This window comes from Muntiacus reevesi, chromosome 12 (assembly GCF_963930625.1).
Source record: "Muntiacus reevesi chromosome 12, mMunRee1.1, whole genome shotgun sequence".
Lineage (NCBI taxonomy): Eukaryota > Metazoa > Chordata > Mammalia > Artiodactyla > Cervidae > Muntiacus > Muntiacus reevesi.
In genome coordinates, this window is record NC_089260.1 from 527,182 (window position 1) to 541,602 (window position 14,421).

Genomic DNA, 14,421 nt, shown 5'->3' on the forward strand with positions numbered 1-14,421 from the left:
CAGACAAACAACAGAGAGGAATCTGGCCTCTGCACCATTGGTGGAGAACGCCAGGGTAATCTGTAATGAGATTAGACGTAAAGAGGCAGTGACTTCAGGTGGGTGAGTGATGGCCAGTTGTAAAGCGCATGTGTCTGCACCAAGACAACGCTGCGTCTATACTTGTGCAAAAGGTGAATTTCCGTTTGGCTGAGTAACAGCGAACATCGGTGAGCACGGCGCACTTACTCTGGATGAGCTGCTCGCACACCTGACGTGCCACCGCTCTCACCATGGCTTGAGACTGAAGGTCACCCTGGAGGAGACAAAAAGCAGACTCCTGAACACCAGCCACGGCCCAGCCCGCGGCAGGACCCCCAGGACAGAGCTGGGACTCGAGCCACTGTCGCCACCGGGCCCTTCGCTGCTGAGCAACAGGCGGGACGGCCCACCGTCACACAGAGACGGTGCAAGCACCGACACGCGCGTGCAAGGCTCCTGAGAGCCCGCGTTAGACTGAGACGCTCAAGTACGCACTTCCGGTCCAGATTCTAAAAAACTCAACAGTGTTTGAAACAAACACATTAACTATATATTATTTAATGCCTTCTTTATCACTCTTTAGAGCTTATAAAATACAGCACTTTCTCAAGCAGTGGCTTATTGAATACTAATAGCAATTCAGATGTTAAATCCATTTATAGAGTTTAAAACTTACTGCCCAAGTTTTCGCTGAGGTCATCGGGTGAGCCCAAGGTCACCACTGCGTCTATCAGAAGTGACTGCACGATTATCTGAGCAGCGGCACAGTTTCTCAAAGGAGAGAGAAGGCCCTGAAAGGGCCGGCTTTAAGCCTCGCGGGCAGTGGTCTGATCCCGCGCTGTCACTGTTGTCCTGGGTGCCGATAGCAGGAACACACAAGCCTCCATCAACTGCCTGGCATTCTGCATACAGCGTTTACTTCTCTGAAACCTTTTCACATCCGTTATATAATTTCTTCATTAAATCCACTCTGTGAGTTACACGAGTGATCCTCTCCATTTCATCCCTAAACAAACGGCTTCAAGTCATCTAGCTGGACTAGCAGAGCTGCAGTGAGAAGCCAGCAGGCCTGACCTCCCGCCCATAGGATGGATCTGCTTGAAAAGGCGCTCACAGTTGGGTGAGCTGGGGGTGGGGGGCGGGTAGCGAAGCAATGAGTGACCCCGACAGAGAACGGCCCTCCCTCAGCAGGTTCCCGGACAAAGGCAGGCAGCCAGCCCGTCAGCGGCCCAGAGATACTCACCCTCTCTCCCCTCTCTCCCTTTGCTCCAGGGACACCCTGCAAAATTGTAAATTGTCGAGTTAGGACGCTGCACTCAGCCAAGCATAATGACAGTGTATCTTTTCTGATTGTGTGAAGAGGTTTTCCTCAGCTCTCATCATTCTGCAGCAGCAGTAGACACACAGCCACAGGAACAAACAGCAGCCTGCCATCCCGCCAAGCAGCAACGTCTCTGGGCTGTTGCTGTGGTTTCCTCATTGGTTATCCATTTAAATTTATTTATTTGCAGTTGAAGGATAACTGCTTTACAATATTGGGCTGGTCTCTGCCATACATCGAGATGAAGCGGCCATAGGTAGACATGTCCCCTCCCCTCTGAGCCTCCCCTCTGAGCCTCCCTCCCCACCCCACCCCTCCAGGATTTGCGGAGCCAGGTTTGAGTTCCCTGGGTGACACAGCAACTTCCCACTGCGATCTGTTTAACACCTGCTAGTGTAAGCGTCCCTGTTCCTCTCTCCATCTGCCCCGCTCTCTCCTTCCTTCCCGCCCCCTCGTGTCTGGAAGTCCACGTCTCCACTGCGGTCCTACAAACACTTTAAACATCTTCCTCGCCCAGTCTCTGAATGCAAAGTCACCGTACGTTTGAATACAAAAATTGGGATCCTGCACCAACATTGCTTTCTAATACAGTGTCACTGAATAAATTATTCACATCTTTTCACACGAAACGCCTCTCTCTCCTGATGCTGAGCAAATTGATTTCACAAATTTCTGCTGAAAAGAGACATTGTTTTCATTTCTGAAAGCATATCTCTCACAGAAAGGAAAAAGATCTTCCAACCTAAGAGCTCAAGTAAAAGGTGGAATCTGTGAAATCCCAGCTCTTTACCCTGCTTTCCATGCGGGATTAACAGCACACGAGGCCTTCTCCCCGATTCCCCCTGGTAATGTGGGCCTGTATTAACACGAATTCTCAGCTCAACTACTGTTTTGTTTTGTGGCTTAGCTACTCTTTGACCCATAGGAAACCTTACCATATCTGTAAAAACTTTTGCTGAAAAACAATGGTGTTTTTTTTAGTGTTTCTGCAATGAAATTACATGTATAATGCAAAACATGTGTCTTCAGAAGAATTTCTTCTTGTTTCAACTCCAAGGCAGAGTAATAGATTTACTGAACAACACTTTTTTATAACCTCTACCAGAGGATAGTAAGTACCATTTACAGATGGAACCTGTCGCACGGTCAGGCTATTTCCAGTGGTTACTATAATCTCAACAGGTCCCAAATCAAACTCAGTCTCTTTTCCAAAAATCTCTACTCAGTCATCCAAAATCAAAGTTCTGGGTTCATTCCATTGTGAACAGGTAAACTGACTTTCTGGGAAAATGACACGCCCTGACCTGTACTGTTTGTGGCTGGCAGAAGTGTAAACGCTTGTCCTGGGGCTGATTCCAAGCGACACACACGCTGTGACTGAGGATGGAGTTCCAGAGGGAAGCGAAGCGTGAAACCCACTCCCCTGAGCAGGTCAGGCCAGGCCCGCCCGCCCCTGCTGTCTTCTCTCCTTCCTTCCCTTGCTGCTCGCGGGTCTGTCTCACGCACACTCGCACTTACTCTGTTGTTTTGTTCTTGGCCGCGCCCCGTGGCATGTGAGAGCTTACTTACCTGACCAGGGGCTGAATCCGAGCCCCTGCAGTGGGAGCTCAGGGTATTCATCACTGGACCAGCAAGGAATGCCACCCCCACTTTGGCATCGCAGCTCCTCTTATACCCACCACCCAGCTGCTACCCCAACCATCTCATGCCAGGCATTTGCACCTCCCTTCTAGCAGGCTTCCCTAAAGAAAGACCCTCCTCTTCCAGTTCATCCTCTGCACAACCTCGAGGCTCGTCCTCCTGACACGGCCAGGATGCAGTTTAGAAAGCTGAGTGACTTCTGGCTGATGGCGGCTCTTCCTCTATTCAGAATCACCCGGTGACTCTCAGATACCCATGTGACCAAGTCAGAGTCCTCGCTGTCACAGACTTGTCACTGACGTGTGGCCCCAACTTCCACTATCATCTGCTCATCACAAGTACAACTTCTCATTCCCGCAGACCTGGTCTAGTCAGTGTATCAGAACACTTGTGAAAAAGGTATTAAGCGTATATCTTATATATTAATATTCTAACGCAATACTCAATTCAAGTACCACCTACTTCATACTAGACCTTTATTATTGTATATATTTAACCGTGTGTGTGCACAGTCGTTCAGTTGTGTCCGACTCTTTGACCCCATGGACTGCAGCCCGCCAGGCTTCTCTGTCCATGGGATTCTCCAGGCAAGAATACTGGAGTGGGTTGCCATTTTCCCCTCCAGGGATTCTTCCAGACCTAGTGAAGTCTCCTGTTTGGCAGGTGGGTTCTTTACCATTAGCGCTACCTGGGAAGCCTTAACACAAAGATTTCTCTTCTCTCCATGTAGATAGTAAGATCTCTAATGCCAGGGACCATAACTTACATTACTTTATATTTCCAAAACCACCTAGCCCCTTTTTTTCCATAAAAGAGTCACTTGAATATTCAGCTGAGTCCAATGTTGAATTAAAATATTTATCATAAATCTAGGACTGCTGCCTACTTCCTTTTCAAGCATTCAATGCAATGCAAAACCAAAAATCAGCAAACAAAAATTAGTGCCTGTTCGTCGTCTTTAATATAAATACACTGACAAACCGTGAACGCTAGTAGTTTAAAACTCAAGCTGCTTTTATCATGTGTCAAGTACACCATGTGCCAAGTACACAGCTTGGCACATTAACTCATTTAAGCCGTCTAACATCCCTATAAGGTGAACTCATTTAATCCTTGTAAGACTCCTGTAAGATGAGCTCATTTATTCTTTATAACAACCCTATGAGATGTTACTTCCATTTTGCTGTTGTTCAGTCAGTCAGTCCTGTCTGACTCTTTGTGACCCCAGGGACGGCAGCACACCAGGCCTCCCTGTCCATCACAAACTCCCAGAGTCCATCCAAACCCATGTCCATTGAGTCGATCATGCCATCCAACCATCTCATCCTCTGCCATCCCCTTCTCCTCCTGCCTTCAATCGTTCCCAACATCAGAGTCTAATGAGTCAGCTCTTCACATCAGGTGGCCAAAGTGTTGGAGTCTCAGCTTCAACATCAGTCCTTCCAATGAACACTCAGGACTGACTTCCTTTAGGATGAACTGGTTGGATCTCCTTGCAGTCCAAGGGACTCTCAAGAGTCTTCTCCAACACCATAGTTCAAAAGCATCAATTCTTTGGCGTTCAGCCTTCTTTATAATCCACCTCTCACATCCATACATGACTACTGGAAAAACCATAGCTTTGACTATATGGACCTTTGTTGGCAAAGTAATGTCTCTGCTTTTTACATATAAGGAGAGTGATGTATTGAGAGGCTAAATAAATTGCCCAAGGTCACACAATAAGAAAATGGAAAATCTGGGGCCAGAATCCACTCGGCTGGGCTCCAGAACACTTGCTCTCCACAGCACACTCTATGGCTGCCATGAAAGAGAACACTACTCAACACATTTGCTAGCCTGAATCTTCTATTTCAGTGAAGGTAATATTTTTCTTAATGCAATAATTTAAAAAGCAAACAAACATCTCCCAAATCTCACTCCAGTCGTTCAGAATTAGTCTTTGAGTCATTTCTTAAAATCTATTTCATCTTGAATAATTTTTGTTTCTGAACCAATGTATTCTTAGTATTTCCATTGCTAGTTAGCATGTGTTAAATTTTCCTATTTGAAACTTGGACAAAGAAACTACAGAGCAAACCTGAGTGATAAGGTAAATGGACGGCATCAGGTGCTGGCACCTTCTGGTATACAGAGACTGATGTGTTTAATTAGGCCTGAAATTCCTCACACTCAGCCTCCCAATGCTCCTGACTAAGTAGCTGCAAGAGACAGCAAGGTGGTCTCCAGGAAAGATACATCTGGTGAATATATCTGTATGACAAGAAATTATTTTTTATTCCAACTTCTCTGACGTCTTTCCTTTGATTTTTCTTTTTGCAAAATAAAACAAAAACAAACTCAAAATTCCTGAGTGAATGAAGGTCCATAACTCCACCAAAACATGCTTTGATGGAAAACACACAGTCCCTGTAGATGTAGGCACGAAAAAGTGGCATATTTTCCTTTGATTTCAGGAACACTTGAAATGCACAGAAAAGAAAATACAGTAGCTACATTCATAGATTTACAGAATTTTAGTACTGAAGGAAAGAAGAAGGAGCTCATGGTCCAAGTCCCAAACACTAGGTGTCTGGTAACTAAAACCAAGACACACCTAGCTCAGCTCTAAGAGTCTTCCATGCCTGACCCTTAATCTGTAAAAATAATCTCACGCTCACCTAAGTACCAGCCTAACTAGCATGTAACCACACTTTCGCTCTTTGTTTTAACAAACGCTTATTAAGCACAAGTCCCCTACACAAGAACCTTCAAGCTGTGAACTCGCAAAGACGGGAACGCGCGCTCCATCAGAGCCAGGCGCGGGCGGGCCCCCGGCCCCGGCCCCGAGGGGAGACCCCCAGCTGGCCGCCCCCGGCCCCGAGGGGAGACCCCCAGCTGGCCGCCCCCGGCCCCGAGGGGAGACCCTCAGCTGGCCGCCCCCCACCCCGCTCCGGCTCACTGACGCCGCCCCCGCGCGCCAGCTGCCGTCCTGGACGGCTGCGCTTTGCCAGGAACTGCACCGCAGGGTGAAACGTGTTTTCTCTCTTCGCTGTGCTTTTTGTGTGCCGCTTGTGTGAGAAGAGCCATAAAGCATCACAGTGCAGTCACCCTGCTGCGCCAGCTGGGCCCCCAGGCCGACTTCGCTGGACTCGGGAGCAAACTGCATCTGCAGATGCGCCCTCGGAACGGAACTCGTTGCTACGGAATGGACTTACTCTGCCCTCTGAGATGCTGAACTGGGATCTAGGAATAAGGAAGAACATGAGCATGATTAAAAAAAAAAAAATCCTGCCCTCAAAAAACCCTGCTTTTTGTGGAGAGATGGACGCTGACAGTGGAAATGGAGTCTCCCCCTGAGGAGGTGAGGCGGGAGGGGGCCGTCAGAGCGGAGGTGCGCAGTCTCAGAGAGAAGCAGGAGCTCCCCCGGGGAGAGGGGAGACGCAGCTCCCCCCAGGGCGCACAGGTGTCCAGCGGCATGACAGACTCTGGGGGAGCGTTCGGTGACGCGGCGCTCGGCTCGAGCAGGAGGGCCCGGGCGGCCGTGCTGGGGGCGGGGGAAGCGAGGGTCCAGATACAGGGCCACACGCACCCGGCGGAACACAGGGGCCCCGCCCACCGGCGCCAGGGGCCAGTGAGGAGACGCGAGACAGGAAGTGACGCAACAGGAAGCGCTGGGCCAGGAAGGTCTCTCAGCGACTGGAGGAAGGGCCCGACCGGCGCCGGACAGACGCAGGGGCCCGTTAGGGAGTCTGGGGACAACCTTGGAGAGAAACGAAGAGGGCTTGAGATCAGAGTTCTCAGAGGTGATGGTGACGGGGAAGTGGAGGCAGCGGTGATGAAGCGAGAGAGACAGCTGAACAATACGAAAACGGACAGCACACGGGCTTCCTGTGTTCGTATTAGTTTCATTACAGTTCCCCTCAGAAGGAGGCCACCCTCCTGTCTTCGTGGGGGAGAGCACATCCATCTTTCAGGATCCACTGAAACGCTGCCTTCTCCGGAGCTGTTCTCCCCACCCCTCCACTCAGGGGACAGGGTAGACTCTCTATCTCTGACTCTGCCTCTCTGTCTCCCTCAGTGGAAATTTCATAGTGACTTTCTCGCCTTTCCTGTAAGGCACTTCCCACTATCGGCCTTTTATTATATCCTGTTATATACTGAACAAAATCATCATACTCTCTAGACTGTCCATGAATGTAAAAAGGTATCTTGGTCATCTTTTGTGTCCATCATGGACACCAACCTGTCCTTCACATCTCTTGTCCATATTGTTCAGTTCAGTCGCTGAGTTGTGTCTGACTCTTCGTGACCCATGAACTGCAGCACGCCAGGCCTCCCTGTCCATCACCAACTCCCGGAGTTTACTCAAACTCATGTCCATCAAGTTGGTGATGCCATCCAATCATCTCATCCTGTCGTCCCCTTCTCTTCCTGTCCCCAATCCCTCCCAGCATCAGGGTCTTTTCCAATGAGTCAACTCTTCGCATGAGGTGACCAAAGTATTTGAGCTTTAGCTTCAGCATCAGTCCTCCTAATGAACACCCAGGACTGATCTCCTTTAGGATGGACTGGTTGGATCTCCTTGCAGTCCAAGGGACTCTCAAGAGTCTTCCCCAGCAGCACAGTTCAAAAGCATCCATTCTTCGGCACTCAGCTTTCTTTATAGTCCAACTCTCATATCCATACATGACCACTGGAAAAACCATAGCCTTGACTAGACAGACCTTTGTTTACAAAGTAATGTCTCTGCTTTTTAATATGCTGTCTAGGTTGGTCATAACTTTCCTTCCAAGGAGTAAGCATCTTTTAATTTCATGGCTGCAGTCACCATCTGCAGTGATTTTGGAGCCCAAAGAAATAAAGTCAGCCACTGTTTCCCCATCTATTTGCCATGAAGTGATGGGACCAGATGCCATGATCTTAGTTTTCTGAACGTTGGGCTTCAAACCAACTTTTTCACTCTCCTCTTTCACTTTCATCCAGAGGCTCTTTAGTTCCTCTTCACTTTCTGCCATAAGGGTGGTGTTATCTGCATATCTGAGGTTATTGATATTTCTCCCTGCAATCTTGATTCCAGCTTGTGCTTCATCCAGCCCAGCATTTCTCATGATATACTCTGCATATAAGTTAAATAAGCAGGGTGACAATATACAGCCTTGACGTACTCCTTTTCTTATTTGGAACCAGTGTGTTGCTCCATGTCCAGTTCTAACTGTTGCTTCCTGACCTGCATACAGGTTTCTGAAGAGGCAGGTCAGGTGGTCTGGTGATTCCCATCTCTTTCAGAATTTTCCACAGGTTATTGTGATCCACACAGTCAGAGACTTTGGCATAGTCAATAAAGCAGAAATAGATGTTTTTCTGGAACTCTCTTGCTTTTTCAATGATACAGCGTAGCTACTCAATAAATATTTTTGAATGAATTAATTGGGAAACTGACATTCTGAGAAGGTAGATAAAGAAGCTTAAGTGATGCAGCTCACACAGCTAGTTAAGGTCATGTGAGGGCAACATCTAGAACCCAGGTCTCCTGACTTCTGATGCAGAGCTCATTAAATGATGTAACACTGGCCCATCCACCGGTATTTATTTCCAGCTAAATTCAGGGTCCCTTCTTGCACAGGCTTGTTCTCTGTCTGCTCTCTTGCAGGGGAGGCACCTTGCACTTAAGCCTCAGGTAGGAATTACAACAGCGCCAGCAGCAATGCACGTTCTACCCTGGGAAGTCGGCAGCTGAAGGCAGCGTGTGTAAAAGTCAGCCTGTTCCTGGCACTGACCATAGGAAACAAACTATTTTCAGTGGGCAGTGTGTCTCTCTTGGTCTCTCTCCCTCCTGCCTTCCTAGACATCCATCCATGGGAAATCAATCAAGGCCTCACCCCATGAGACGCAGCCAGTCTGGCAGGAGGCAGGCACATGGCTGCCCAACCCAGCGCCCCGAGGAAACTCTGTGCTGGATGCTTCAGGGAGCCCCTGGCTTTGAGAAGACACCAGCGCTGCCTCTGATACAAATGCTACCATCAAGGGCCCTTTTCTGCTGGTTTACAATAACTGAAGGTAATATTAGCAAGTGTTCTATTTCCAGGAAAAAATTACTGCTGTTTTTGAATTTATTTAAAGCCTATATTTGAAGTCTGTTCTAGAGGTACAAAAGGTTAGGTGGTTAGCAGGGTGGGGCCCTCCTTACTTTCTGCATTTCAGGGTCACTCTGTCCCCTCACACACACCCACCACCCTCTGCCAAGCACCCTCTAGGGCCTGTTCTTCTTTCCTATCCATCCCCCTAGGATTAGGATCAAGTCGACTCGGATTAAGGGACATTGCACAAATGCATTTGTTTATTGTTCAACCAAATTTAAACCAGTTTGGGGTTTTTTTGTTTGTTTCTGTTGCACCTCAAGATGCCTCAAAGCGTTTGAAACCTTAAATTTCTCATGACTTTCTGAGAAACAGATTTAGTACACTGTCTCTGACACTTTCTTACCCAGAACCCTTTGCTCTCTGAGCGCTTCGGACGTCTTCTGGAAATCCTATTCCCCGAGCACATTACGGGAAGTGGACTAAAGCAGAGATAACGAAAAAGGATGTTTAAGGAGAAAGCACTCCAGTCTTCTTCTGTGTCCCATCACTAGCCTGACTTGAAAAGAGAAGGTGTAAAAAGGTTTTGAACAATGACAACGTAACTACATTCCAGTTGGAACAAGTATACAGCTTTTTAGAATGACTACTAAAGGGAGCTCTTTGGGGGTGGACAAACGAGGAGGTATTTGCTAAAACCTGGAGGCATTTCTTTCATGCCCCTGTCTTGTGTTTGTCTGTGTCCCTGCATATGTGTCATGTGACTTACAGCCTAAAACAGCATCCTGAGGACAAAACAGGTTTATGGAAATGAGTTTTTTAAGAATACAGAGTGACTGCCTGGGTGGCTAGAGAGAGCGCGTTTCCTTCTGAATGAGAACCAGTGCTTCTGTTAGGTCTTGTTCGCTGTGGGAGGCAGAAGAAGGCCCCCAAAGGGTCTATTTCTAATCTCCAGTACCTGTGAACATGCTGTCAGTTGCTCAGACATGTCCAACTCTCTGTGACCCCCAAGGACTGTGGCCCGCCAGCCTCCCCTGTCCATGGGATTTCCCAGGTGAGAACACTGGGGTGGGCTGCCATTCCGTCTCCAGGGGATCTTCCCATATTACTTTATGTGGCAAAAAGATTATGAAGTGTGATGTAGTAACCTTGAAGTAATCTGGGGAGATTACCAAGCATTACCTGGGAGGCCCAAACAGAATCACACAGGTCATTCAAAGCGAAGAAAACTTCCAGGCTGTTCATAGGGAGATATGGTCACAGGTAAACAGAGAGATGACATCGCTGACTTCAAAGTGGGCCACAAACCAAGGACAGTGAGAAGTCTTTAGAAGCTACGAAAGGCAAGGAAATAGATTCTCCCCTAGAACCTCCAGACAGGAAATGCTGGCACCTTGATTTTAAAACCCACTGAGACGACGCCAGGCTTCTGACCTACAGACCTGTAAGACAGATTCTGTCGTTTTGAGGTTGTGGTAATTGGTATAGCAGGAGGCAGAAATCTAATTCAACAACTTCTGCCCTCACCGTCCAGATTTCACTGCTCCATGAATTCTTAGCACATCTGCAGTGTACATACGTGGACATATCTCAGTTGTTCCAGTTTATGGACACAGGTTTGGTACCTCACAGATCACATAGGAAGGCTAATACCTGCGCCCAGAGGAACAACTTGCAGGTCGCAGAAGATGCCAAGTGTGGCTGTGGAGGCTGTAGTGCAACCACCTTATATTATGGACAAGGAGACAGGCCCGCATAAGCCCATCTGCTTCTCCCCCATCCTACCCCTGGATCTCCCTCCATCCAACCTGAGAGATCAGAAGCACAAAAATGGGAGGTATCAGGTTGCCCAAAGAGCTCATTCAGGTTTTTCCATAAGATGTTATGGGAAAACAATTAGTACCATTAATAAGTATTCAGTTCAGTTCAGTTGCTCAGTTGTGTCTGACTCTTTGCGACCCCATGGACTGCAGCATGCCAGGCCTCCCTGGCCATTACCAACTCCTGGAGTTTACCCAAACTCATATCCATTGAGTCGATGATGCCATCCAACCATCTCATCTTCTCTTGTCCTCTTCTCCTCCTGCCTTCAATCTTTCCCAGCACCAGGGTCTTTTGATATGAGTGAGCTCTTCACATCAGGCGGCCAAATATTGGCGTTTCAGTTTCAACGTCAGTTCTTCCAATAAACACTCAGGACTGATTTCCTTCAGGATGGAATAGTTGGATCTCCTTGCAGTCCAAGACACTCAAGAGTCTTCTCCAACACCACAGTTCAAAAGGATCAATTCTTCAGTGCTCCCCTTTCTTTATAATCCAACTCTCACATCCATACATGACCACTGGAAAAACCATAGCCTTGACTAGACAGATCTTTGTTGGCAAAGTAATGTCTCTGCTTTTTAATATGCTATCTAGGTTGGTCATAACTTTCCTTGCAAGGAGTGAGCATCTTGTAATTTCATGGCTGCAATCACCATCTACAGTGATTTTGGAGCCCAAAAAAATAAAGTCTGACACTGTTTCCACTGTTTCCCCATCTATTTGCCGTGAAGTGATGGGACCGGATACCATGATCTCAGTTTTCTGAATGTTGAGCTTTAAGCCAACTTTTTCACTCTACTCTTTCCCTTTCATCAAGAGGCTCTTTAATTCTTCACATAAGGGTGGTGTCATCTGCATATCTGAAGTTATTGATATTTCTCTCTGCAATCTTGATTCCAGCTTGTGCTTCATCCAGCCCAGCATTTCTCATGATATACTCTGCATATAAGTTAAATAAGCAGGGTGACAATATACAGCCTTGATGTACTCCTTTTCCTATTTGGAACCAGTCTGTTGTTCCATGTCCAGTTCTAACTGTTGCTTCCTGACCTGCATACAGGTTTCTGAAGAGGCAGGTCAGGTGGTCTGGTATTCCCATCTCTTCAAGAATTTTCCACAGGTTATTGTGATCCACACAGTCAGAGGCTTTGGCATAGTCAATAAAGCAGAAATAGATGTTTTTCTGGAACTCTCTTGCTTCTTCAATGATCCAGAGGGTGTTGGCAATTTGATCTCTGGTTCCTCTGCCTTTTTGAATCCAGCTTGAACATCTGGAAGTTCACAGTTCACGTATTGCTGAAGCCTGGCTTGGAGAATTTTGAGCATTACTTTACTAGTGTGTGACATGAGTGCAATTGTGTGGTAGTTTGAGCATTCTTTGGCATTGCCTTTCTTTGGAATTGGAATGAAAACTGACCTTTTCCAGTCCTATGGCCACTGCCGAGATTTCCAAATTTGCTGGCATATTGAGTGCAGCACTTTCACAACATCATCTTTCAGGATTTGAAATAGCTCAACTGGAATTCCATCACCTCCACGAGCATTGTTTGTAGTAATACTTCCCTAAGGCCCACTTTGGTCATCTGAGTTAAATTCACCCATTCCAGTCCATTTTAGTTTGCTGATTCCTAAAATGTCTACGTTCACTCTTGCCATCTCCTGTTTGACCATTTCCAATTTGCCTTAATTCATGGACCTAACATTCCAGGTTCCTATGCAATATTGCTCTTTACAGCATCAGATCTTACTTCTATCACCAGTCACATCCACAACTGGGTGTTGTTTTTGCTTTGGCTCCATCCCTTCATTCTTTTTGGAGTTATTTCTCCACTGATCTCCAGTAGCATATTGGGCACCTACCGACCTGGGGAGTTCCTCTTTCAGTATCCTATCATTTTGCCTTTTCATACTGTTCATGGGGTTCTTAAGGCAAGAATACTATATAATTAACTAATTAGAATTTATGTATAATATAAACATATAATTATATTATAAATACATTGTATATGACTATATAAAAACAAAATATAATTGATATTAATAAAACAATGTATAATAGTTTAAATTAATTAATATAATTTAATTAACATTGTTTAATGGTATTTTATTATATAATTAATTAGTTATTTTATAATTATTTTTATAGCTAATGACTATATAATAGTTATTATTATAACTAGTAATTAAATAATTTGTTTCATTCACTAAGCTTTCATTTACACCACTGTTCACTTACATGTTAGTATGTGTTTTAAGGCGAAATTCTGTCTTTCTCATACAACTCAGGGAAGAAAAACCTATTCCCATCCTCACTAATCCTTGACTTTGTCCAGACTTGTATTTTTTGCTCAGGAGACAGGCCTAATTAATAAGATATCATTGTACCCAACCCCTGAATAGATGCAATGAGTTGACTTAACCAAATACAGAATAAGAAACAATGTAAATACATATAAGCGGAAGCTTAGCTGCAGATCGCTTCCTGTCGGGACCGTTTAGCGCTGATAAACGCACAGTCTGATCTTAATCTTTATCCTGGGAGACTCTCTCTTTTCCTCACGGATTCCCCAAGAGTCCAATACTGAAAACACATTTTGACCACAGGGAGACGCTGTCAATTTAAACACATAAATAAACCAGAAGGATGCCTGGGCAGCCACCCTGACGGGTCGCGGCCACATACTCACAGGCGGTCCGAGGGCACCTTGGGGTCCCATGCTTCCTGTGACCCCAGGGACTCCAGGGGCTCCGGGAATGCCCTAGTAGACAGGAAGATGGAGCAAAGGTAAAGACGGATGCTGGCAACAACACAGCTCTCCAGAAGGAGCAGCAAACAGACACCCCCCTCCCTGAAGCCAACTTCAGGACTCATTGCTTATTCCTGTTTCCAACTACCACAAAATTAAGGAAGACTCTTTTTGGAGAAGTCTCCACTGTGTTAGTTAGATGTCGTTCTTTCAAATTCAAACCCTATCTGTGTCTAGTAAAAACAAAATCAATGCAGGTGCTCTTACGGCAAAGTGGCTCAGAGGTGGAGTAATCAAGCCCCCTGGACACATTCCTTTTAGAGGATGCTTAGGAAGAGTGCTGCGCCAGAGGATGAACCATTGCACTATAGCAAAGATGCTGCAAAGGGGAGGGCTTGGCAGCAGAAAAGCTCTCACAAGAAGTGAGTGGTTTTCAAGCAGTACCGCATCCCAGTAGTTCCTGGAAATACTTACAATTGGCCCTGGTGGACCCGGGGGGCCAGAGGACCCGTCCTTTCCAGGAAAGCCCTGGGGGAAGAAAAACACGGCGTGTCAACTCTGTAGCTGCTTTATATGGCTTTCCGAAAAGATGCATTTAATCCCATTTCATATTTGGGGCTGCAAGTCCTGTCATTTGCTCCAAACTTCCAAGGATTCACTGCTTTTAAACCCTCCATGGGAATTGTTCTTGGCAAAGACTTTTGTGTCTGTTGGCTCTGTGAAATCGCCCAATGTAAGAATGTTAGGTGTAAGAAATGCCACTTATAAACTTACACAGGAACTTATTTTCAGAAAGTGTTTTTTTTTT

At 46.4% G+C, this 14,421-nt stretch overlaps 1 protein-coding gene across 6 annotated transcripts in view; it reads right to left on the minus strand.

Moving 5' to 3' along the window:
- The window catches only part of COL14A1 (collagen type XIV alpha 1 chain), a 225,961-nt gene that overhangs the window by 29,984 nt on the left and 181,556 nt on the right, over positions 1 to 14,421 (minus strand). For all 6 annotated transcript variants that reach the window (XM_065903379.1, XM_065903381.1, XM_065903380.1 and 3 more), the window contains exons 41-44: positions 14,088 to 14,141; positions 13,554 to 13,625; positions 1,265 to 1,300; positions 229 to 295 (exon numbers count right to left, since the gene is read on the minus strand). In XM_065903379.1, coding sequence (XP_065759451.1) covers positions 229 to 295; positions 1,265 to 1,300; positions 13,554 to 13,625; positions 14,088 to 14,141 — 229 coding nt within the window. The remainder of the gene's footprint in view (positions 1 to 228; positions 296 to 1,264; positions 1,301 to 13,553; positions 13,626 to 14,087; positions 14,142 to 14,421) is intronic.